Source organism: Vespa mandarinia, chromosome 1 (assembly GCF_050613455.1).
Source record: "Vespa mandarinia isolate Hongniang chromosome 1, ASM5061345v1, whole genome shotgun sequence".
NCBI classification, from domain to species: Eukaryota; Metazoa; Arthropoda; class Insecta; order Hymenoptera; family Vespidae; genus Vespa; species Vespa mandarinia.
The window spans coordinates 10,099,797-10,127,610 of record NC_140810.1 but is presented as its reverse complement, the minus strand read 5'-3'; the positions used below and the strand labels follow the sequence as shown (position 1 = coordinate 10,127,610).

Sequence of the window (27,814 nt, the reverse complement as noted above, 5' to 3'; positions counted from 1 at the left end):
GATGATATTTAAATATATTAGGTTGGAAACTATAAAACGGGCATTTTTGTTTAGTTATTATATTTATTTTCATTCAACGCCAGTTTCATAGTTTCCAACCTAATAGATTGAGAACACTTATTCATAATGTTAATTTAAAAGATTTACACAACAAAAATAAAACTTGTTTAGAATATAATGAACTGAAGAGATCAGACGTGATCTGTGGCATCTGAAAAATATTCGGTAACTGGTAATGAAAAGCAATCGCGGGCTCGCGGATATATCCGCGTTCGGTGTAAAGGACAGACGCAGCTCGCGGATATATCCGCGCTTTGATGCAAATGGGTTAAATAATCATAAAATTATATACGTTCTTATACATATATAATATGTGTGTATAATATTATATATATAGTACATAGAATAATATATATATATATATATATATATATATACATACATGCATATATAATATATATCACTAAGAAAGCTGAAATCGATTGAATCCGTGACATTTCACGACTGGGACTTAGCAGTAGGACTAGCGCAGCTAGACAGAATGCAGCATCTTCTGAATTTATACATTTAGTAAAGGGACGTATGCCTATTTAAAAGGTGCGCATGAAACGAGTTTCTTATTTTACAAGGTGTTCACTGTTAATTTACAGTTACAATCTGGACAGTCCGAATTACTTTATTACATATACACGCAAGTTCTAACGCATTTCATTTCGTTCTTTTTCATCTGCAACGCAAATTTCTCTAAACGATTTATAATGGTCGTTTAATTTCGCGCGTTGATAAGAGAAGTAAATTATTTATTGTTTATTACATTTGAGGAGAATAATTTATTGTTAAAAAAAAAAAAGGAAAAAAAACCAAAAGGAGAACATCCGCGAGTTCAGATTAACGTACGTCTAGTTAAGACACGATATTCCCTTTTGTCCTTATAATTAATGCAAACCTGCCACTTTACCCGCCAAGTTCAAAATCCGGATCATTAACAGGGGAAGCGACAGTAATCTGTTTTCGTAAAAGATACATAAATTTCGCACGTTATTCGTTACAATGGTAAATCGGTCAACCAATATGAGAGAAAATTTTAACGATTTCACGAACTATCACTAAAATCGTATATCTAATTATTTTTCGTGTTATATTTTAAAATTAAATTTACTTAAATTTACATTTAAGAAAAATTAAATTTACATTTTTTAAAATTGAGAACTTAATCTTTTAATACGTTGAACGATGTGGAGATCATTAATCACAATTAATTTTGCAGATTTTATTTAAAATGGTTTTAAAATATCTTTTGTGTGTGTATGTGTTATGTATATAATATTTAAAGAACTAAAAATAAAAATATACTTCTTAATAATATTAAAGTCTTATGTATAAAGGTGATGACAGTGAATTATGCAAATGACATATGCAAAATATGAAAAAGTAGTATATGAGCTTGTGCAGAAATATAACATATGCAAGATATATATTTAATAAATACATTGAAAACATTACATCTTTTATATTGTTTACGTTTATTGTGTAAAATATTGCTGCTTCAAGCTATAAAATTTAATACTAAGAGGTGCTTTCAGAAATATTTTTTTATATTGAAGATATCAAATTATTTACTAACAGAAAAAGGAGATGCAACTCTTCCGTAATTTTAATCCATGTATTACACATGTTACGTGAATTATATTTGGATAAAATATTTAATAATTTTTTGGTACCTGTATCTGCCACTAGCAGTAATATCTTTTCTTCAACACCATCTGGCCATTCACATCATTCGTATAAATGAATTGACGAAACGAACATTACTTACGTAATTTGTTTCTTTTTAATTCTTTGCTCGAAATTAAATGAGGTAATGTTGTTTTATTCTCTCACATTTTTCCAACAATTAGATTTGCTACGCGTTGCCCGATTTTATTCATCGACTGAAATCCGCATATAATTTTCAGCAATACATAACATTTTTATTATAATATTACGCATTTCTAATTTATATCAATCGATTAAATAATTTTTGCAAAATGTTGACTCATCGGGAATATTCTGATTTGTGTATTTCATAAAAAAAAAATCACATCTTATTTCATTATCAAGACTTCGTAAAGTCACATTTACAAGAACCATCGCTTTACACATGTCAATATAAAATTCATTCTTGTTCGTCACAATTAATTTTTTCTTCTGGTATTGTAAATTGTCCCGTAAATACGTTCTATCTGAATTTTGTTCCTGTGATTGTAATATATTGAAAGTATTAAAGTATTGTGTCGATTGTGATTTTCTATCATAACGAATATTTTTTTCATATATTTTACATCGCACAGATTCTCTCATACAAAACTGCTATCTTTTATTTCTTCAATCAAGTTTTGAATCAATCTACGTTAACCTTTTCTTACTTTGGCGATTTAAAAATGAAAATCAAATATACATCTTTAATAGTCGTAAAATATTAATTCTTCGATGTTTCGAATTGTACTAAAACACTATCACACAATTAAATATATAGGCTATAGACATCAAGAATCAATATATACAAGACATACAAGACATCAGAGAAGTGTTTGTTTCCTGTGTTTGTTATCATTTCTTGGAAAATTATTTGCTATTGTATAAAATGTTTGTGCATGTTATAGAATGTTATCAGTTTCGATAAATCTACCGAGATTTTGATTTCGCTTCCAGGAAATAGATCCGAAATTTCAATAAATAATATTGAATTTTAAAAAATACATATGACAAACTTAAATAAAATATGCAATATACTTTGCATATGTATTGAAAAAACATATAAAATATGGAAAACGTATAGAATATGCAAAATAGTACATAATTAAAATCATTCAAAAATTAAACAAATTCCTTTATGAGTATCACGTTATTATTACTTTTCGATAAAAATATACATTTGCATGAACGTTTGCATTCTAATCATTAAATTAGTATATTAAATTGCATAAAATTCGTTTAAAACTCAACGCGTTAATGTACGATTCATTTTTGTATTTTTATAACAAAAAATATAAAATATACCTATTAAGTAAATATTAAAGAGATAATTGTTATAATAATTTGTTATGAAATTTAGTAAAAACTAAATTTAGAAAAACTAAATTATTGCATATACGTATTACATCAAGAATTAATCAATATTTAACATTAATATGTTGTAATTTTGGAATCATATATGGTCAAACTGTTCACCACCTTTTCTTCAAAGTAAGTGCAAGTGATTTTCTTCAAGCGACAGATATGGACAAAATATGAACTACGAATACAAGCGGGGAACGTTGTTCCATCATACATTTATCGTATCGATGTATAAGTTTGTTGATTATTCCCTTCTCGCGTAATATAACTATTGGTTTCGTGTGGATAGAGGAAGTAATGTTAGTAGACTGTAACTCAAATTTTTCAATCTCTCATATGTATATTTTTTTTTAATGGTAGTGTATGACCCGCAGTAATCCGAGCTAAATACGTTGTCGATGTGCATTTCTTTTACGATAAATGCATAGGAAATAATAAATATAATTGATACATATAAGAATTAGTATATAAATCTGCGACAAAAAATAAGAATTTGTTGAATATTTTCTTAAAAATAATTAGTAAATATTTATATATTATATTATTGCAATACAAATTAAAACATTAATTAATTTGTAAACTACCTATGAAGTAGAACTAGCAGCGCTTTTTTCTTGCATGATTATCCCTGTAGAACTAGTCCACTTTATATGACTTCGATTATTACTATTACTAATAATAATATGTTATAAATATTTCTACTGATAATAATAATATTATTAATAATAATATAATATAATGTAATGTAATATAATATAATAATAATAATAATAAAAGTATACTTAAATATTATTTATATACATCTAGATATTATTTTACATTTTACATTAAACAGTAAAGACAATTAGTTTCGACCGTTCATAAGTAAAAAACAATGTGGAAATAAATGCATTACGGTAGTAAGAAAAACAAGAAGCAATAGCGGATGAAAACAAAAGAAATGTTTCGTATTTTTCTTCATATTTCGTTTGTATTAAACATTCTCTATCGATGAGTGGTTATGTATCGAAATTATCAAGTACACAATATGTAGAGAATTCGCACATAAACCATCACGTAAAATTATACATTTTTCCTTCTTTTGTTGTCATTAATTATTGTTATCATATATATCATGATTTATACAATATAAGTATATTCTTCTGTTTCTTCTTATTATTACTATATTATTATATTACATATTATTATTATAGTAATAGTAATAATATGAAGTAAACTCCTACAAAGGAACTCCTACATAAGAAAATAGCACTACGAGAAAAATTTCGCAGGTAATGTAAAAACGTATTAAAATAAAAAATGGTAATGTAAAAAAAATGAATTCATGATTTAATGTTTATTAAAAATAATATATAATATATATGTTCACTAATTATTAATTTTTTCAAAATAATTGATAAATGTATATACGTTATATGCATTTCCTATCTAATACAGATCACCACGAAATTAACATCAGTCATCAGTAGAGGAAATAAATATAAGAAATTGGATAGTAACACCTTACTAAATTATCTAAAATAAGGAAAAAAGAATAAATCAATTCATTATTTTCGTTTACATCGATACAATAAAAAAAACATCGAAATTGTTTAACCTTGAAAACTTAAGATTTCCTGTATTACGAATTTAGATGCTTCCTAATGTATTACACATTGGTTATAAAATCTCTATCTTTTTAGTCCATAAAATCTGAGAAGAACTATAAATTTTTCAAAAATTTAACAATATTTTAGAAACTAAGATCAATTAGCATAAACGATTGGACACGTATTTCCTTATTTTTGTTATAAAATTATCTGATCAAAACTCATTAAAATGACCGAGTGTGTTAGCTTAGTTTGTTCGTGCAAACATCGTGAAACGATTTCTTCACATTTAGAAATATTTAGAAAATCTGAGTATCAGTTATTTACGCATACAAAAAATATGCAATCGCTATTTCATGGACATAAAACGTACACTATTCAAGCGTGCATATGAAAATCAAAAGTGGAGATATGAGCTTCATTTCTTTTGCCGAAAATTTTGAAGGGCGCCACATTACTAAACGTTTTATTCGTAAAAAATGTCGAAAATAGCATTTGCGCCATCAGGGAGAACAAGTAATTCTCGACCATTTTTGATGAACAAGATCTCATTTTAGAAATAGAAGTTTAATCTACGGCTCTGTTCCACAGGAAAGCTTTTAAAGAAGCTTTTTATTTGTAATATACTATTTATATGTAATAAACTATTCTCGAAAAATACCATTTGTTAACACTATTTTTTTCGAAAAAAATAAAGCTATTTCAAAAATTCGAAACCAATAGACGGTAGATTAAACGTTTATTTTAAAAATGAGAACTTGTTCGTCAAAATCGGTCAAAAATTACGCCTGTTTTCTTTGATTTCGTAAACCATTAAAAAAAGGGATAATGAACAGCCTTAAGAAAAAAGAAAATCATTCGCGACTGTTAATCAAGAACGATGTAAAATGATTTTATCTCTACCGTTATGTAGAAATAATCATTTCTATCGAGCTCGATTATTCTTTATAACATAATGAAAATGGATCTCAAGGCGTTAATAAGATCTTCCGGATGGTAGGAACTGGATTACACGCGACTTCCCAGGCTTTTCTACGTTTCGAAATGATTTCGAAGGCGCGAAAGAAGAAGTTGTTTTATTTAAACACGATTCATAGTTACGCGTACATACGTATACTTATTCAGGTACATAGAAACGACCTGGATCGTAAGGAAGTACAGACGAGTTGGTTAGCAGGTAAATCCGATATACGACTTGCATATAACTCCGGTCTAGCGTTATAACCGCTTTCTGCGCGTTCTGTTTCCTATTCGCCAAGATATATGCGTTAGTTTCCCTTGAGTTTTTCACGTAGTCATGTACATATACATATGTATATTTATACACATACATAGATACGCATAGATACGCATATTATAATTGTAGCTTTACAATTGGATTTTGAACGATCAAAGAAAATATGTATCTGTTTTCTTTACTTCTCGTTTTAGAATTAATATTAAATTGGCAATAATTAATCTTATTTTTCGAAAACGTTTTCTAAGTCAAATTTTTTCTTTTTCTGCTTAAGAAAATTCTCGGTACTTCCCGATAGTTAAACTTTTCAAAACTGAACATATAAAGACGATGATACTTTACGTGAAAAATAGCACGCTCTCAGACAGTGAGAAAACGTTGCATCAAACACAATGTTCGCATTGAAAATGTTTACATTTTGCGAAGCACATTTCGGTCCTCCATGATGAAATCTCTAGAGATTTCTAAGGTAGATGATATTGTCGCAGAAAAATACGAGACGCAGTTCCCGGAAAATTCTCTTTCAAATAAATAGCTCGAATTTTTATGTAATCGCCGTGAATTAAAACGTTACATATTCAATCGATGCACCAGCACATTTACGTAACTTTCGTATTAACGAATATTTGTTATTCCTTGTTTTTTTTTTTTTTTTTTTTTTTTTTTTTTTGTAAAAAAGTGAAGATCGTACTACGACATCTATGAATTTTGTAAAATGATATTGAGCGACGTAATGATTCGAGAAAAAATTGTGGTAAAAGGCTGACGAGCGAGATAACGAAAGCTTTCCGCATCGCATCACGTTTCTGCGATCTTAACGATCGTCCTTAAAGGGATAGAAAGAGAAAGAGGGAAAGAGAACGATCTCCCTTCAACGTCGATCCCTCGAGGAAAGACTCGTTAAAATTCTATCTGGACGATTATCTTGGCCGATTAGGAGAACCGAACTACGAGGGGATAATTTAATCGACCGCAAAATCGTGCTTTACAACTCGATACTTGCTCGATGAATATTTTGCGGTTAAAGAAAGGGTATTGAGATCAATGACGAATTCATAAAAAATCACGAATTTTTCCTTCGAATCACACGATAAGATATTATCTGAAAGAAAAAAGATTAGCCACATTTGTTCTATCCAAAGTTTCTATAATCATACAATTTGATTGTTAATATTTCACAATAACTCGATATCACTATAATAATAATATTATGCGTATCTATTATAATATTCGAGTTTATATAGTATACATATCTATTATAATATCAAATAATAATCCATAAATTAATAAAAATATCAATATGATTTAAAAAAGTATTTCCGAAGTGAAAAAATAAGATTTTCATCGCGTCATTAGAATATGAAAACTCGCCCCTATTCACACACACACACACACACACACACACACACATAAACACATACGCACATATTTCGAAAAGATTGATTTTTCATCCGGCTGCGCATATCTCGCTTACAGTCGACGTATTTCAAACGAAATGCGTGCCAAGAGAGAAACGAGAATTTCGAATCGGCGATACGCCTGTTTCAATGTGATTCATGAATGATCGAGGATCTATGAGAGAAACAGAAAGAGAGAGAGAAAGAGAGAGAGAAAGAGAGAGAGAAAGAGAGAGGGAGAAAGAGAGAGAGAGAAAGAGAGAGAGAGAAAAAAAGAGAGGAAGAGAGAGAGGGAAGAGAGAGAGAAAGAGAAAGAGAAAGAGAAAGAAAGAGAAAGAGAAAGAAAAAGAAAGAGAGAAAGAAAGGCATACGTGAGGCACGATATCGAGAAAGTGAATTCTCCTCGGACTCTCGGCTCACATTTCCAAGAGTATCCTCCTCTCGATTTCTCCAGCTTACAACTGTTCACGGAGATGACGCCATTCCTCTCATTACGGCCATTCACGAGTCTGTAATAATTATACTTACTAGCATTACACTCAATCCCTCTCTTTAAGGAGAATCATCGCGTTGGAACTCTTGTCAAACATAAGTACATATGTTATTGTCGTCTACCCTTCATCATACGTATTGTCGATAAAAAGTTAGACTGAATTAACATATATCCATAACAACGACGAATTCGTTCTCTAATCCGTTATTTTTGACGATATCTAATTAACCAAACAATTATTGTTAATCTAACATCCCACTACTCTCTCTCATTCTCACTCTCTCTCTATCTATCTATCTCTCACTCTTTCTCTTTCTCTCTCTCTCTCTTTCTCTCTCTCTCTCTCTCTCTCTCTCTCTCTCTCTCTCTCTCTCTCTAACTTGCTCTCATGTCGCTTACTACTCGAAAGAGAATTTGGTTCACGTCAACATAAACCATACTAGCCAACACGCCATACTAGCTAGCTTTTTATTTTATCGAATGTTCCTTGACATGGTTAGTTAAAACGGTTTATCAAGACTACGTTATGATTACTGGCACGTTCATGAACTTAGAGGATAAGCAATAAAATAAACAGGTTAACATGATATTACTCGTTTTATCGAGCCTCGTATTTGACTAGTCATGAGAAAAATTAAAAAGGACTTCGCTAGATACGAAATTGTCCCAAAAACAAATAATGTTTTCTTAACGTACGCTAATGATACCATTTAAAAGGGAAGAATTTGTTAAAATTTTTACCATTTAAAATATTTTATGTCATATTTTCTATTTGGTTGATGTAACATTTTATGCAAATTAGTATTAAAAATAGTAATCTGATATTTAAGATACGTACTATTACATATTTAACGTTTTACCAAGAATGAATTAATTTGTTATAAGTTCGTTTATAACGTAGTCTATAACATATAGTACAAAACGTATTATGTATTAATAGCAAAAAGAAAACATTGACAAATATTTAATTCGGATAAATATATTTTTTTTATTAAATAAAGGTAACATAATTTAGGAAATTATTAAAAAGATATTTAATATATTATGATTATTATAAATGACATCACTGTATTAATATTAATAATTTAAGTTTCACAGTTGGGGAGCAATAAGAGATTTTAACTATTTTTAATATTTCTTTCTACAAATTTTATAAATCTATAATTAACATTTTATACTCTTGATAGTATTTTCTTTTCTGCAGATTAGAATTATAACAAAATAATTGTTTTCCATTTTCTTTTATTATTTAATAGATTTACATGAATTGTTGGTTATGTTATATATGTATAATAGATCTTAATGATAATATATGTATGATAAAAGATAACCTATATATGATAAACTAAATGCATGGAAAACAAACGCGTTAAGAGTAAATTTCAAAATTGTGTTATAATATTATATTATATTCAACGGTATGAAAGAACTTACTGAGGTATAATTTATAAAACAATATAAGATCTATATATTCGACAACTCTTTTCAATATATCTTTCCTATCGATTTCACTTCTGTGTGAGAGAAAACTTTCTTCTAACAGAAGACGTCATAGAACGTCTGCTTTGAAATCATCGTCGTCCCACGAAAAAGACCGTGTACCTTTCTCGTACACGGGTCTCTCAAGGTCATAGGCCGCTTAACAACCTGGAACCTCGGAGTTTCCTGCATCGTCACGCGTATTATTCTTCTCTCGTCGGTCGTTGCACCGGAGAACAGTAATCCTTGAGGTAAGTGGCTACGACGATGGGACACCACGTGTGTACTTCGACAAACGTTTGATTTATGAATGTGTATGTACGTATATCGTGTACGTGTACGTGTACGCGCGCGCGCGCGTGGTGTGTGCATATATGTATGTTGTGTATGCACTACCAACTGCGTAACATTCCCAAGATATACTGTATACGCCGTGTAATAACGTAAACACGATACTAACGTGGAATATACAATACAACGTTCGAAGGGCCTAAGTATAAGAAGAGAAAGAGGAAAAAAGAGAGGAAGAAAGAAAGAGAGAGAGAAAGAGAAAGAGAAAGAGAGAAAGAAAAAGAGAGAGAACCGATAGCAAGAATCGTGTCGTGTCGATAGATCACATCGTTCGTATTCGTGTTTATTGTCCCGTCACGAAATACGACGTGCCTTGAGAAAGGAAAGAAACTGAGAGGAAGGAAGAGGTGAAAGAATAACTTCAGAAGGTATAGAGAAAGGAGAAACGGTAGAAAGAGAGAAATAGAGATAGGGTGAGAGAGAGAGGGGGAAGAGAGAGAGAGAGATTTCGTCGGAATGATGTCGAGATCAAAGGAGTACAAATGTACCTTTGCCTTTGGGCGACAATGAAGTTACTAATAATACACCGCAATTGTGTGAACTTCCCTTTTGAAATAATATCTACCAAAGATGAGATTTGACTATTTTTTATTAGAAAGATAATAATCACTGAAAAAAAATTATCAAAGGATCTATTTGATCTACCGAATACTTTTTTGCTAAACGCACAATTATATATATATATATATATATATATATATATATATATATATGTAATATATATGTAATATGTATATAATTATTTTTTATATTCTTTATTTGTAGTATTCTAAAATTATTTTTAACATTAGAGTTATCGATCTATTTTTACCATATCCTTTAATTTGATATAATAAAATTAGATTTATATTTATTTAGATCGATATATATATATTATTATATTAGATTGATATATTTACTACATCCATTAATTTGATATCGTAAAATTAGATTAATAATGATATTTTTAGTTTATTTCATCTTATAATAGTAAATATTGTAGAAAAAAGCAGCTTTTAATTTATATATTTTTAATAGCTATAATTCAAATAATTGCAAAATAAGAAATCTAAAATTCATCATTTTTACTGATTTTGTAATTCTAGTATTACATACTCGTGTATATATATATATATATATATATATATATATATTATATATATATTAATTATTATATTTTATATATTATATTATATATATTATTGTATACTATATATACGAAAATTTTTAATTTTTTAATAAAGAATTTGTCGATATACTTAATATATTAGAAAATAAATATATACCATAACATGTCGGATTTCTATAAAATAGTAACAAAATAGTTAATTTCTATGAAACAATTTATAATGACGATATAGCGGTATATTGATCTATATTATATTGTATTTTAATACCATTTTAAAACAAAAATTTTTGAATTATCTAAAACTTCTTTCAACTCTATTATTAATACTTAATTTTTATTTCCTATTTAATGTTATGATGTTCCTCGCTGAACAATAACTTTTACGTATAAACGAAGAAAATAATTTAAAGTAACAAATGTGTATCTGCTTATTTAAATGGTTACTATCTACTAGTCTATCAAGTTTTTAAGAAACAGTTATAGTAATAAAACATTTATTTATTTTGCGAAAAATATATAATGCCGATCTGTTAAGTCTGTCAGTTATGATACTAACTCAAGCTGATTAATCATGCGCAAGAAAACTATTCAACGACGGCGTAACAAGGCATCTTGTTTCCTGTCTGAGAAAACGAAAGACACGTGGCAAAAGGATGTACAAGAAAATTCATTTAGGATTCTTGTTCATTCGCATACTTCTCATTTACGATTACTATAGTGCTGGCATTATGTTACCGACGTATTTGCCACATTCTAACGAGGGATGGCTTTTCGAGCCATTAATTTACCGAGTATGTTCAACTTGACAGACGATGTTCCCTAATCACACCAAAATGCATCCTGCTAGCGCGATAACAATATCTTCAAATGCAGCTGCAAACGTGAATCTATTGTCCTATTTTTATATTAATTATTATTATTCTATGATAATAATAATTATTATCAAAACTGTAATTATTATTAAAAAAAAATTTGTTGCAAGATTGAATATTTTTTGCATTTTGAAGATAAGAATTAAAAATAGTAGTACTAAATAATGATTTGTAGCGATGTTCATATATTATTAGAAAAAACATATTTTTGAAAACAACGAAATAAATAATATTTCTTTTATATTCATTCGATAGATCGCGAGTAATATCGATTTCCTAAAACTTGCCGTAATAAATTCAATTTTTTTGTCGACGACCAAGAATAAAATTTTTACGCGAAGTTTCGTTTCTAATCAAATGACATAACTATTGTAATATGTTGAAATTAGTAGGTATAACGTATGAAATAATCATTGAACGTATAAATAAGAAATATCCTTGATTGCGCTTATTGCTAATCTTTCAGTTTTCTATCCTTTTTTATTTATTAATAAAAAAATAAAAGATTAATTTATATTTGTTCTAATCATTAAAACTATTATATTAGCATTTAGAAATTAAAAAAATTACTTTTAAAGAATTGTTTATATTTTGTAATATCTGAATCTTAATTAGATACACATATACATGGCAAATAATATATTGCATAAATTGCGGATGCATAAAACATCAATATATTTAATTCTACATATCAAACGTGTTCAAAAGTTCTTGTAAATTTGATTTACAAAAACCTGGATTTTATAAATTTTATTTAAATATTAAAAAAAAAAAAAAAATAAAAATTATGTATTTTGATATCATTTATAAGGTGTAAAACTGCAAAGTATTAACAAAGTAGTAACAAAGTATAGGAAATACATATGTTGAAAGATATAAAATTTGCAACCATTTTACAAATAACCGGAGGCAAGATTTTCCATTTCCGAATTGAAAATATATGACACGGCGCCTGATCTGGTTTCGTCTATATATAAGTAAAATCGTATTCGAATAGGATATATGTTACCTATCTACCTATACCTATATTTAAAAAAGATAAAACATACATTTCAACACACATACACACATTCCATGATTTTCACGTATACCGTCAAAGTACAAAAGTAAGCTAGGGGATATGACCCAAGATATAACACCTACATCACTCTAATTTATTCCGCATTTGATTAAAAATCTTAATTAGGAATACGTATCAATTTGTTGTAACTGATTGCCAAATATTAATGATCATTATGTGATAAACTACTTTCAAAATAAGTACTAATATTTATTAATATATAATCACACCAGTAGTATACGAATATTTTATTATAATAGGATAGTTCTATATAAAATTAAAATCGACTATATACTTTGTATGTTGTATGCTATTCGTATACTTTTATATAATTAGAAATTTCGCTTACCGATGTATAATTCACGACATTACAACACACACAGAGAGATAAATGCACATCGTATACAACAAACTAACATTCGTTAAAAAAGTGATTTTTAAACTAAACATGTACTAACTGATGTTCACCCATGCAAATAGTACTTAATCACAGGCATAACCGAGAATGCAGTAAACACAGAGTGAAAAAACGAATATTAATCAATTAGTAACTGATAATATTTAGGTAAAAAATAAAGATTCACTTATAATTTAACTCTATGGATTAATGACTATTTTTTTTTCTTTTTTCGAAACAGTAAAGTTATATATCGTTTTTATGGAACTATTTTTTAATGATTCTAACTTCGAAAAAATTCATTTTTGACGTAATAAAAATTAACTTTATAGTTGTATTATATCCAAATATCCTTGGGATGAATCCTTTTTAAAGATGACTATTTTAATTAATTAACAATATTATATTTTTCATGTACAATGGTTGCATACTCTTTTTACGAAGTTCGGTATTGATACCTCGACTTCTACATTAATCTCATGATAAATTGAATAAACTATAAAATAGTTTTTTACATATGCTGATAGATATATTAAGTTTAAAGGAGGGAACCCGTTATGAGCGGACAGTACAACTCACCGAAGTGCAGCACAACACAACATAGCATCGGTTACTTTATGCTACTATATACTCACGAAGCATGAACCACGAACGTGAATCACGCTGTCGTGCTCACTTTAGTTATTTTCATTTTTGTTAGTGGAAAGTGTGTACTATTTACGTGTCATTTTTAATTTACAACAGCGTAAATCGAATTGTAGTCATAAACATAATAATTTCTGTGAGTTGTCAGGTTATTTATTTTATTTTAGTTCATCAAATTATTAGTTTACTAAAAACTGAACAAAAGAAACACAAGAAATAGCGATAGTGGTTTAGACAGTTGATATTACAATGTCGAGTTTCGGGAAATTCTACATTTATACAAAAAAAATCTTAGAAATAATTATTCTGATGATTTTAAACATTTATTACAAATGACAAAAATATAATTTGCAAATTTGTTAAAATGACCGGCGATAAGTAACAAAACAAAATTAGCAGTAATGTTGGATTACATAACAACAGGAGAATCAATTAAAAGTTTAAAATATTTTTTCCGTACCTAAAAAAGCACAATAAGTAAATTTATCTCGTATACTTCTGATACCATTTATATTTTGTTGTAAATAAAATTATTTAATTAAGTAAAAAATTTAATGATTACTATTATGTTTATTACTATTATTATTGTTATTTTTGTTATTATTTAAATAATAAATTATATAACTAAACAAATTACATTATGTATTATATGTTAAATAATATTATATATGTATTGACATCAAAATTATGAATAAGAAAATACAATTATTTCCTATAGAATTTATAGATTAGTTATAGATATAATTAAAGATTAATTAATATATATTAATTACCTTTGAATAAATTAAGGTTAATTCATTCGAAGGTGAATAAATATATTCAGAAGTTTCACTGCATAATATATAAACTTGGTACAGATGAGTTATTATATTGATATTGAATAGTTGATGTACACATTCTGTTTACAAACAAAATTATAATTCATTGTTGCATTTGGAAATTCGATGATTCGCAATAACGATCCTAATATTTGCTGAAATGATTCTAGTTATTCTTCTTCTCTGCAATTTGTACCGCTCGTGTTGGAGTTTATTTAAAGCATGATAAATAAAGACTAAATTTTTGCTCACCTTCTGCTTTTTTTCTTTTTTGTGAGAAAAAGTCTCATCATTAACAATATTTCCCATTATCATTTGTCCTTTTTTTGATTAACTTCAATTTCAGTATTATTTCTTTGCAACATATGAGAACACAAATAATTTTTTCAAGTACCGATGATACAAGAATATAAGAAAAATATTTAATATGGATTCAAAACGCATTAGAATTTTCCAGAATGCATAGAAACTCTCGATGGAAAATACATCGTCATAAAATCTCCTTTAAGTGGCTCAGGCTACTGCAATATTAAGAACAGTTACAATATCGTATTGCTTGCTTTGGTTGATAGTAATTATTGCTTCCGATATACCTACGTTAGAGCTAAAAAAAGATCATATGAAGACATTTCAAAATAATTTATTTATACTAATACTGCTTTAGAAATCGATGCTCTTACCGAACTCCTAATTCGATCATTGTAAGAGATTATCCGTATCTGTCAAAAAAATATTTATAAAATCCTGTAGTCGACGTAATTTATCAGGAAAAGAGAAGATTTATAGTTACAGACTTTCCAGAGCATGCAAAGTCGTGGAAAACATGTTTGAAATTTATAATTTTTGAAAATTCAATTATACTGCAACTAGAGACAATGTACAAAGTGGTTTTTGCATGCTATACTTTGCACAACTTGTTTGAGAAAAATCAATCCATGCTATATACCTAGTGACCTAATTGAGTACGAAGAAGAGAACTATCATGTTTCTTTCAGTTCATAGAATCCATTTAGAAACAATGGTTTACAGAATTTGCTGTCAGTGCATAACAGACACGCAAACTTTGAAGCAGAAGGAATATGAGAAATGTTACTATTTCAATGATAAAGGAGTATGACAATATCAAATATTAATTAAATCAAATATTAACTGAAAATATTACTTACTTTACCAAAGAAAGATATTATTTATATGAGTATATACGTAGTTATTCTCTTTTAAATGTACTCACTAATATCAAATATTAAGGTGTAATAATAATAGTTTCTCGTCATTATACAAAAGGATGAATAAAGGAATTCATTTTCGTAAACTACATTATTGTTTGGTTTATAGGCATCATTTGTAGATTTTCCTGGCCTTTGATTATCCTTGATTTTCTTTAATTCTTGGCAATACGAATTTCTCAAGTTTACAAATTTTTAAATTACTTCTTTTGTACTTAAAGTCTCCGAAACCATTTGTATTTAAAGTCTCCGAAATTCGTTAAACTCTTGCTGATGCTCGTATATCACGATCCCTGTATTCATTAAATGTCGGATTATAAAATACTGATTCCGTCTGATCAAACCCGACAAAACCCGTCTGACAAAACCGAAAACGCTGCGTAGATATTTTGTTCCACGCGTGCTACTGCCACGATAGAAATTCAAACCGGTTTGATCCTCAGTCACGACTGAGTCGTGGAGGTATTAACGTCACAGGCAATCTTCCCGATAGCATGCTCACACAAGTCGTAGTCCACAAAAGTGTAATTCACCTTCTTGGTTCACGCCCTCGTGGGAAAGCGGCATTACTTTGCATTGATTTAAACGGATTGTAACTCACTATGGCATAGATCGACATAATAACTTAAACGATCAGAATGCTTTGTGTAACATTATTTCCGTTCGTTTCGAGCAACCAGTATGGCTTTGACCACGTACAACTGAACATCTTTTTCTCTAATATTATATTTTAATTTTATTACAATATACCAAAAGTGAAGTACTCATAGAATCAATGCGGGAGTATTCATTCCTGTACGATGTCTCAGATCCTTCATATTATGATAGCAGAAAGACTTGGCAACAAAATTTTCAGAAAAATTCGATTCTTTGACAGGTAAATATATTACAGCGCAATACAATTATACTATAACATATATTTATCATATTTTAACTATATTAAGTGCTGCTTTAGACGTGTGTTCATAGATTACTTAAGAACGTATAATATATATTATTTTGAAAGTTTAATATATAAAGTCGTAAAAAATTAGTTCGAAATGTACTTTGGATCTGTAAAATATACACATTCACACACACACACGTTATTTCTATATTTTGGTATGTTACTATTTTGACTTTTATGTTTCAGCTATAATGTGCAAAAAATAAATAGATTGTTTTTCGAGACCGTTTTCGAAAAGAATACAAAAAGAGGAAGACTATGTTTGGACAGGTAGCTGAACAAGAACTGTTTTAAAATATAACGTAGTTTATCATCCACATATTGGAGAGAGAAATCAGATTATAAACATAACACTTGATTCTAAAGAGAGCAATGAATTTGTCAATCAAACAGCTCCGATAGATGGTCCAGACGTCAGTACTAATGCCATTAAGAAAGAAATGAAAATTACGCAAGAACCACACGCGCAAGAATCAACATGTCTAACAATCCCAATAAATGACCTCTAACAAATAAAAACCTTTATCTAAAATAATAGATCGTAGTCTAACTAGGAAGAGTAAAGGCAAAAATGTTATTCATCCTTCGTAACGCAAGTGTTACAAGATTACTTCCAGAGTAAAAAGAACATCTAGAAAGATCTATCTAGGCAGTATACAAACTAATGTTTCGGCTGCTTTTTTCAAGGCTATAAAGAAAACAACGAGAATGTTTTCCTTATCAATCCAAGTAGAAATAAAAAAAAATTACTGACCTTGTAAAAGAATATGAATTAAAAAATTATCAAGTGGACAAGATTTTATATCATCTTTTAATAAATTCTGGAATGGATGATGGAATTCGCCATAATTTCTTTTTAAATATTTCATGCACCCAGAACTTGTGTTTCCGCGAGATACACTTTTTCCGCTTTTTCTGCTCTGCACAAATTACAGCCACTACAACCAGCTCCTCTTTTGATGAACTTTTCATTGCAACTAGAAATACTGAATGTTTCTCAAAACTTTTCGTCGGAACGTGTCATGCGGGTTGTCCATAATGAGTTTAACTACAGGGCCATGTTGTATCCAAACGAGCTTTATCTTGCTGCCCGTTCATTATCTTTAACTTTGAAACACTTATCTTGATGCATAATGTATAACAATTACAAATAAACAATGATGACCGTATATACTTCGTGTTAAGATCAGTCGATAATCTATCGATAATCTTCACATATAAAAATGATTCATATATAAAATACGATGAAATCTGAAAAATGAAATATTATTATTATTATGGAATAAAATCAATTTTTGTATACATATCGTCATTATCGTGTTTATATATATACAATGCATATAAAAAAAGTATTAAGTGAAATTTAAGTGAAATTAAGTGAACTTCGAGATTAATTAAATAATAAACAACATTAAAATACAAGCAAAATATCGCAAAGAAAAAACTTGAAAATTTAAGAAAAAATATTAACAAATACCTATATTAATGTCAAGTAATTAAAATATATATTAAGATATTAATTTTACTAACATTTCTTAAATACGACTTCGGCATTTAGCAGTCAATTAATACATTAAGAAAAGGTGTACATTGGAAGGAAATATACTAATTAGTTGTAATTAGGACGACAAGATAATTTCCCGTGCAACTCTTTAACGCCGACGGAAATAAAAATGGCGTCGAAGCAAGCAGCCAACCAATAAAGTAAAAAACGATTCTGCCACTTGTAAATAATAGTGTCACTATGCATATGTCCGCTGCTAAAATTTGTAATATTTTGACTTACAAATCAAAAAATACAACAATTTATATATGATATACAAGCGTATAAACTATAAAAAAAAATAATCTATCGGTTCAAACTATCAAAATAAATAACTAAGAAGTCCGATCAGACATGCAAATAAAACGAATGTAAATTTAAATTTCGCGAATATTTTTTGCGATATAATCACAATTTACTAGCAATATACCGTCAAAATCATGTTTTCAAGAATCGATCGATATATTAAAAGAAAGTATATGCTATCAAAAAAATGTATTGATTACCTGTAATTACAAAAACAATATAGCTTCCGTACAAACTTTGTAAGGTTCAATCGAACGTTTATTACGCTAATTCAAATCATTGAAATAATCAACGATTTCCATCGCACATGTTCAATCGATTTACTTTCCTATGCCGAGATTAACTTCACATATAAAAATTATTTATTTCGATTTATTTATCGTTTCTAAAATTGTTTTCTGATCAATTTTTTTACGTATAAAGTAATAGTAAAGAAACACTTCAATAACATACGAATTAAATAAGATATTAAAATTTGATAGCTTCGAAAATCTTCAGAGATAGTCATAAAATCTAGCATAATAATAGAATATCTATGAAAACATGAAAAATCGCGTGTTTACGATCATATTCAAATCCATTAATATAATATATCTTTAAGGAATCGTAGCATATTCGATCTGAAAAAAAGAGAAAAGCTTAAATATTATTATTATTTTATATTATTTGTTTTATTTTATTTTGATATAAAAGAAATAAAATGATCAATAATATAATGATCAATAATATATAATCAGCATTGGTAATAAAAAAAAATACAGTAGAACCAACGAGGAAATCCATTTCATATTTTTTTCCGTTTGGCGAATCATAAAATCCTGATCGTTTGCTATGTGGAAATTTCCTACTCGCAAGAGTAGGTTCTTCTAGAAAGAAATTCTAGAACTATTTAGAAGCTTCCTACTTACTACTATCGTAAGTACTTAGATGACCATCTACGAATCTATAATTTATCTAACCACTCGAGTATGACGATGTCGCTAACTCATTTATTGTGCATCGTGAAACGTAATCGATTACAGTTTTCCGCTATATACACTCGATGTGATTACATATGCCGCCTACAATACATAAAAACGCCTGTACACGGATATATTCGTTAGCAAACTCGTTATGAATCAAACGATATGTAGAGCGTATCTGATTCAATTCCATCTCCTGAATATTACGATATGAAAATCTAAACATATTGTTTATACATACATATGTACGTATGTATATTAAATATCTTCATATATTTGTATAAGTACCAATAAGAAATTATAACTATTTTGTTACGCTTCATGAAGATTTTAATAATTGGGAACATGTCAATATTAAAAATATTAATATATTAAATATAATGAATGTTGTAGTAATTATGTCAGTGCTCTTAGAAAAATAATATTTTAAATATTGTTACTTTAAATTCAAAATTATACTGTAAATTAAATTCTGTACATTAATGCCATATACTGTAAAACTCCATTATAATTATTGCAATAATAATATACAGGGAGTGTTGTATTTACAATTATAATAATAAAATTAATAATTTCAGGTTCGCTAATTATTATTATAATGTTGAATAAAATATCTATAATTCAATACAATATTAAGAACAATAATTATTTACTATTAATGATAAATCTATATATTCTCATTCTTATTCGTATTACCTCGATTATTTTCGATTTACCGAAGATGAAACTAAATATTAAAGATTTATAACGCTTCGGACAGTAATTTTGCATTCTTCTTAAACGCGACAAAATGTGAACTATATATTTCCGGTATAGATTTCTGATCGTAGCTATCGCGTTTCAATTACTATCGTTATATCGAACCGATATATTAGTAAATCCTTTAGTAAAAGATCTATAGCGTAAGATAATTTATAACACATGCGGGCTTATTGTATATCACCAAAAGAGAATTCACCCTTATCGATTTCATTTTTCAAAGGATGATACATTCGGGCGGAAAAGATATCCACCCACATTATTGAAACCATCAGCTTACTTTGATACGAAGTTAGTTACATTTTGAAAATAACAACCGGAAAGGAGTGAGAGAGAGAGAGAGAGAGAGAGAGAGAGAGAAAGAGAGAAAGAGAGAGAGAGAGAGAGAGAGAGAAAGAGAGAGAGAGAGAGAGAGAGAGAGAGAGAGAGAAAGAGAGAAAGAGAGAGAGAGAGAGAGAAAGAGAGAGAGAGAGAGAAAGAGAAAGTGAGAGAAAGATACACATTCGATTTTCTAAAATATCTATAATTTGTTTTTTTTCTTTTTATTAAAAAATTATTTTTTAAATCAACTTAAAAGCCCATCCAAAATTTATATTTTCTTTTTATAGAACATATCATTATAATGATCTCATTAAAGTAATTTCCTGGAAAAATCATCGGATAAAAGTGAAATCAGCATATTACAGATGACGCATGCTCGTGAATGCAAAAAGGAAAGTTCAATCGCCGAAGAGATTTATGCATCAACTATCATTGCTGTCATCGATAAATACAAGGAAAAGCTTAAAAATTGTTTGCTTCTTTCGAACTCATCGTCGAATATCGTTTGTTATCGTGTTATCGATTAGGAGATCACGATAAGCAAATAATCGTTATTTCTATTAATTTTTAAGTGAATTCGATATTTATGATAATTTACAAAATACGATCTATTTATCGAAAAGAAAAGGAATTAAAGCCAAAGTATTCGAAGAGTACAGTGACGGCGTTTACAGACTTTGGTGGTTTCTATTGAAACTCTGATTCATCCTCCATTTATTTAAACAAAATGGTATTCGTTTATAAGTGAACATCTATTAATTTATCATGTAATGTAATGTAATATAAAATTCAATACAATACTAAGAATAATAATTACCTACTATTAATTATAAATCCATATTTTCTCACTCATATTCGTATTACCTCGATTATCTTTGATTTATCAGAGATGAAATTGGATATTAAAAATTTATAAAGCTTCGGACAATAATTTTGCATTTTTCTTAAACGCGACAAAATGTGAGCTATACATTTCCGATATAGATTTCTGATCGTAGCTATCGCGTTTCAATTACTATCGTTATATCAAATCGATATATTAATAAATGCTTTGGTAGAAGATCTATAGCGTAAGGTGATTATAAGCAGTGAGATCAAATTAAGGCCATCAGAAGATGGGCTTTTCTCGTTCAGGTTAAGTGGGTCGTTGTCGGTACGCCATTGACTGATTAGCTCTTGTACGAAGTTGCTAGTATCTCTTGCGTCACAGCATCGAAGTCGACGACCCAATTTCTTGCACAACCGAGGTCAATTAAAAAAAAGAGAAAGAAAAACGAAGAGAAGATTAAAAAAATCGATCGAATTGAAACAGTTTTTCTTTCTCTTTCTATTTTTATATCTCTATGCTTTTTAAATTTCTCCTATTCTATACATATTATTGTCTTTCTTATTTAAGAAAGACTTTCATTATAATCAATGATATGTTTGTTTACAAAATCATTTTTATGACTCTCCAGAAATTTTTATTCTAATGAGATGTAATCTCTATTAAATATTTTTTTATTTATTATTTATTATATAGAGTATGTACTCATGTATGTATGTATACATATACACATATGCATACATATATCATATATATACATATTATATATATATATATATATATATATATATATATATTCTATCATACTTATAGGTATCTATTATTTTGTTTAATAGACTCTACTCTTTAATCGTAAAGTTCAACTTGTATAACATTCGTGGATAAAATCGAAAGGAAATGACTCGATATACAAAGACTGTTGAGCTATTTATAGAAGAATCTAAAATTCAGACCAGGGCTTTCATAAAATTGATGAGCTTTCACGTACATAAACATAAAAATACACATGAAAAAGGAGCGACTATTACTCGATCATACAAAAGTTTCCTCGCTTTTAGATTAAATGGAGCGTAATATTTTCGATATCATACTGATGGATAAAAAAGGAAGAGAGGATATAAAAGGATGATAAATGGAGTAGAGTCGGTGCGACTATTAAAACGCATTTGAATGTAAAGAAAAGCCGACTCTCTCATTTATCCGCTCGAAACTCTAACCATTTGATTCCATTCAAATAAGGTTTAACATTCGGTCGAATAACGTATGTTTAAGGTCTATTTACTGTTTGATTTCTGATATTTAGCTGAATGTAATTCATCGGACATATTCGATTAAACGGGCATAGACGCTAAATAAGCAGAAAATTGCCGAAATTTTAAACTCCTGAGAGATATTAATTCTATATAAAATATAATAAATACATTCATAAAATATAAGAAGTATTATAAAAACATTATAAAATAATATTTCTTTTTCGAAACTACTTCGAAAAATCTATATTAAAACGTAACAAATTTAATAAATAATCTAAACGATGTTTACAAGAAATACTATAATATATAATATTGTTTTATTTCTTTTTTTCTTTTTTAGGGAAAAATGAACGGACCGGTTTATGCGTCCTCCTGTCCTACACTACAATCGAATCTCTCTTTACATAGTTCATCATATTATAGCGAATACAGTGGCACAACTAGAAGACGATTGTCATCGACCGGTGAGGCTGATACTTCCGCTACTTCGAGCTACGAAGGAAGCGACAGCTCCGAAAACAGCGACGAATCACGATTGGATCCGGTTAGCCAAATGGAACGCGAACAATTGGAGACGTTCTTTCGTGGACTAAAATCACAGGTAATATTCGAAATACAATATACACGAAAATAATATACATTCGAATACAATATACATTCGAAATACGATATACAGTATATCTATCTATATATATACACACACTCTATAAACATATACTACATAAACACATCCACACATAAATATTATAAATTGTATAATTTTTATTGTATAATTATTATATTATATTATACATATATACATATATTATTATATAGTACCTATATACGAAGATTTATATAATGCATAGATTCATGTGCATGTTTAAATATTTATATACATTTCAATATATATATAAACACACACACACATACAAAGATAAATAAATAATTATTATATTATATTATACATATATATACACATATATACATATTATTATATAGTACTTATATGCAAAGGAATATAGAATGAACGAGTTCATATACATGTTTGAATATTTATATATATTTCAATATATGTAAATATATTGTAATATCAAATATGGTATCCTATCAAATATGGAAAATCAAAAGCAGTATTTTGTTGTTTAAGCAAGGAAAAAGTTATGTAACGTGTATGGAAAAGATATCTTAACAGAAAAAAAAAAAATATATATATATATATATATATATATATATATATATATACATTGTATATTTCAATATATTTTAACTTCGTTATTTTTGCCTTTGAATTTACAGGTATTCGTATGCGAATCACTGGCAAACTTGTATCTTGGTAGCGCCTCACAAACAGAAAGGTGGGAACTTCGATTCACCGGAATACCGGTTGTCGTCCTCGATCTTGGAGAAACACGATCAAGATCTAAAAGACGTATTCAGATTTTATTAGCTGAGCGAGGCACTTGCTTCACATTGTGGCGAGAAACTATTGATAATCTTTCATCCTATAAGGTATGTTTGTTTCTTTTACATTTTTAATTCTCTATAATTTAGAACTTCATAATCGATACATTTGAAAAGAGACAAGAAGCAAGACATTAAATAGATGTAACGTGTCTAAAATCGTATTGCATTTATATCATTTTCAAATCGAATAGAACGAACATTTGTTAACCCGTTAACTAAGAAAATTCTTAATCGACGAACGTAAATGCATGAAATTTATTTTTATCCGAAATAAAAATAAAAAAAGAAACAAAAAAATATCTAAAGATCTAACTTTTTTTTAATAGAAATCAGAAATAAATTGATTTATTTATTCTTTAATAATTAAAAAACTTAAATTAAATCTTCGTGACGATTTAACTTATCTTCTCTTAGATAACAGATTAAACTGTAGGGTGAAAAAAAAGAAAAAAAGAAGAAAAAAAAATACCCACACTAGAATTTAATACAGGTATCGGGACCAGCATTTCACACAATGTGTCTCTCGTCGGACCACACACGTTTAGCTGGATTGAGCTTCGACAATCCGAAAGCAGCGAACGATTTGTGGCAGCACATAGAACGACTAGTGTCGTGTCCAGAGAACATAAGTCTCTCGGTGCCAGGTAAAAAGAAAAAGAAGGTGCCGCAGAAGAAGGTCGTCCTACCAGCGAAGAGCAACATAAGCCAGCCATGCCAATTCCAGCACGTGACGAGCGTCGATGCTGCCGATCGATCGCGATATTTCTCCCTTCAAACGTTGGTGCCAGCCTTGAGCGAGCTAGAGAACTCCCTCGAGGCAAGTTTCTGAGTCACGGACAACCTCATGAAATCTTCGTAGTTTCACTTCACCTCTTCACCTTATATCGAATCGAATCTTCTTTCTTTTTTTTACAATGAGAGTATCATCGTATGTGGAGTTAACAAGAGTTCCGTTTTTTCTGTTTTTTTTTTTTTTTTTTAACAAAAATATATCCCATTTTCCGATTAAAGGGAAATAATTTGCAAAGGAAAATTGACGATGATAGGAATCGATGCATTTCCATCGAGTTCAGATTAAATTCACTTACCCGGTAATTTTATTTGAACTTCATGATATTTCATCGATTTCATCGTCATAGATTTTATCATACCGTTTCCGAATATTGGATAAATGGAAGACTGAAATTCATCTAAGTTTTCGGGGAATCATTTATTTTCGTTACAGGATATCGTCCCTAGATGGGATATTGGATTATTTCGGAACTCTTTACGTCGCCTTTCATAAATTTGCATAATAAAGATAAAAGGCTGACTGTTTTTACAAGAATCATATTGTTTCGTTCTGAATCGATACTCGTAAAATACGAGGAATTACGACGAAATTGCTAGAAACTTGAAAGAAATACTCGAAATTTACATTCAATTATTTTACAGTGAATAACGAAGAACGAGTATTTCAATGAGAAATACATGAAGCGTGACACGAAATTATAGAACATAATGAGCGAAAAAAATTACAAAAAAAAAGAGCGTTAAAAACTTGTCTCGTTTCTGTATATTCATTATTATTCACTTTTGTATATTCTGTCATGGGCATATATCGTGGTCATGAATGTTAATTTCACAAAAATAGATTATTCTTTAAAAACAGAAATTAGTTTCGTAAAAGTTTCGATTTTTCTTTTCTTACCTATTATTTTAAGAAAAACGCTCGAGGTTGTTATCCGACGATACAATCACTAAATAAACGTGATCGTTGAAGTTTCTAATCTTAGATACGTCTATAGAAATAAATCCTGAATCTATAAGACGATCTATAATAAGAATCGTTTAATCATAAATCATCAATACAATGCTATTATATTATATGCAATATATGTATGCGTAAGTTAAAAAACCCATTAATGTGTATGTAGATATAAATCTTGTAACTTACCCTTCCAAGGCGTTATGTTGTTTGTAGAAATTGTAAAATTTCTCTCTGAATTTGTTAACGCGATCTATGTTTACGATTTTAGCCAATTATAAGAGAAAAATTTCCTAGTAAAAATATTTCTCACGATATGAACTTACCTTCTTTGGAACAGTCGGTAAAGTCGATCGCTACATTTCCTTACTATAAAGCTTTGTCTATTGTTAATATGTAAAACTTATTAATTATTAAGAATTTGAAAAAGATAAAATCGTAAAATCAAAGCCTCAATAAAAATTTAAAAATTATATCGTCATCCTTTCAAATATATATCTTTGCTCTACGATGTAGAAAGATTTTAATAAAATGATATAGTTTCCGATATTACCGATTCATGCTACAAATGACAATCTGTACTATCCGATGCAATGTGCTTTTTTTCTATCTTGATGTAAAATTCTATTGTATTGCAAAAATTTTAACTGAATATTCATTAAGAAATATTATCGATATCTATTATCCATATGTCTTACCAATAATAGAAAATCAAAGCTGACATTACAAAGTATGTCATGTCCAAATTGTTAATTAATAGCGATCGCAATAAGACTGGTCTTACCATCCACATTAACATCTTTTACAGTTAGTAAACGTAGATCAAAGAACTCATCTACATGTCAAACTATTATTATAGATAATAGAATTATTTTTATTCTATTTTCATTTTATTTTTTTTTAAATCTTTACGTTAAAAGCAAACCTTTTTGTATTAAGAATATATAAGTATCAATTTACTGGTTATCTTGCCAATCAAATTTATCATACTTAAGATTAATTAGATTTTACGATGATTATAATCTCGATGGAATTTACTTAGCAATTCATCATCGGTTTTTTTTATAAACATAATTTCAATTAAACAATTAACAAATTTATAAATTTTGTGAATTCCAAACAGATTTAAACGCTGTTATGTAAGCTATATCTTTCAGATATCAATTAGTATTAATTTCTTTATCTACGACTGTGATATAAATATATTTGTATCGTTATGTTTCATAATATGTATCATCATTAATCATTGCGAATGATCATAAATATCTTTATCTATGTAACAATTGTGGTAATAAATAGTATCTTAAATCTTAAATGAATTTCATTGATTAATCATACTATAGATTAATAAAAAGATTGCTCGATTCTAAAATTTTCTTTTTTACTTTTCTAACATGTTCTATGTTATTGTCTAACTCCCCATGTGTGTCAACAGATGGTGTTCTATTCAGTTCTTTTAACAAAACAATTTTTAATTAAATAAACAAACAAGAATACAATTTTTAATTTTCTCATACTAATTGAAAGTTAATTAAGTTTTCAAATTATATATGATAAGTTATAAATATTGGTTTTCTTCTTTTTTCTTTTTTAAATTATCTATTTTTTTTTAGATCTATAAAAAAGATTAAACTAATGTATTGTATTTTAATACAATAATCTTTAGTTTATAATTAAAATTAATACTATTTTATAACTTCAAACAACGAAGAAGAAAATTATAATAATTATGAATTATCGTCTCGATGTCTAGTTTTTATCTTATATAAATGTGTTCAAAATGATTATATTATCATTATCGTTACCATTGTATAATTAATGGGTATCCATAAATTTATAGACTGACAGTCTCATTAGTTCGGACTTTGATAAAACTTTGTTACTTTCTAATTACATCGAATATATCTGCGGCATTTTATCAGCATGAGAATATTCCA

At 28.4% G+C, this 27,814-nt stretch overlaps 1 protein-coding gene and 2 long non-coding RNA genes across 4 annotated transcripts in view; 2 read left to right on the top strand and 1 right to left on the bottom strand.

The window, feature by feature from the left end:
• The window catches only part of MESR3 (misexpression suppressor of ras 3), a 49,372-nt gene extending 22,363 nt beyond the window's left edge, over positions 1 to 27,009 (top strand). Inside the window, exons 2-4 of one of the 2 annotated variants that reach the window (XM_035875551.2) lie at positions 23,025 to 23,285; positions 23,963 to 24,175; positions 24,609 to 27,009. In XM_035875551.2, the coding sequence (XP_035731444.1) occupies positions 23,025 to 23,285; positions 23,963 to 24,175; positions 24,609 to 24,959 (825 nt within the window). In that variant the 3' untranslated portion in view covers positions 24,960 to 27,009. The remainder of the gene's footprint in view (positions 1 to 23,024; positions 23,286 to 23,962; positions 24,176 to 24,608) is intronic. The other variant, XM_035875552.2, reaches the window with a different exon arrangement.
• On the bottom strand, positions 14,094 to 15,881 carry LOC118445746 (uncharacterized). Its single transcript, XR_014982746.1, has 4 exons — positions 15,140 to 15,881; positions 14,795 to 15,063; positions 14,498 to 14,725; positions 14,094 to 14,184 (listed from the first exon to the last, which is right to left on the bottom strand). It is a non-coding gene; the product is annotated as an uncharacterized LOC118445746 (long non-coding RNA).
• LOC146873299 (uncharacterized) lies at positions 15,889 to 17,949 on the top strand. Its single transcript, XR_014982745.1, has 2 exons — positions 15,889 to 16,645; positions 16,901 to 17,949. It is a non-coding gene; the product is annotated as an uncharacterized LOC146873299 (long non-coding RNA).
• Positions 27,010 to 27,814: the final 805 nt, after the last annotated feature.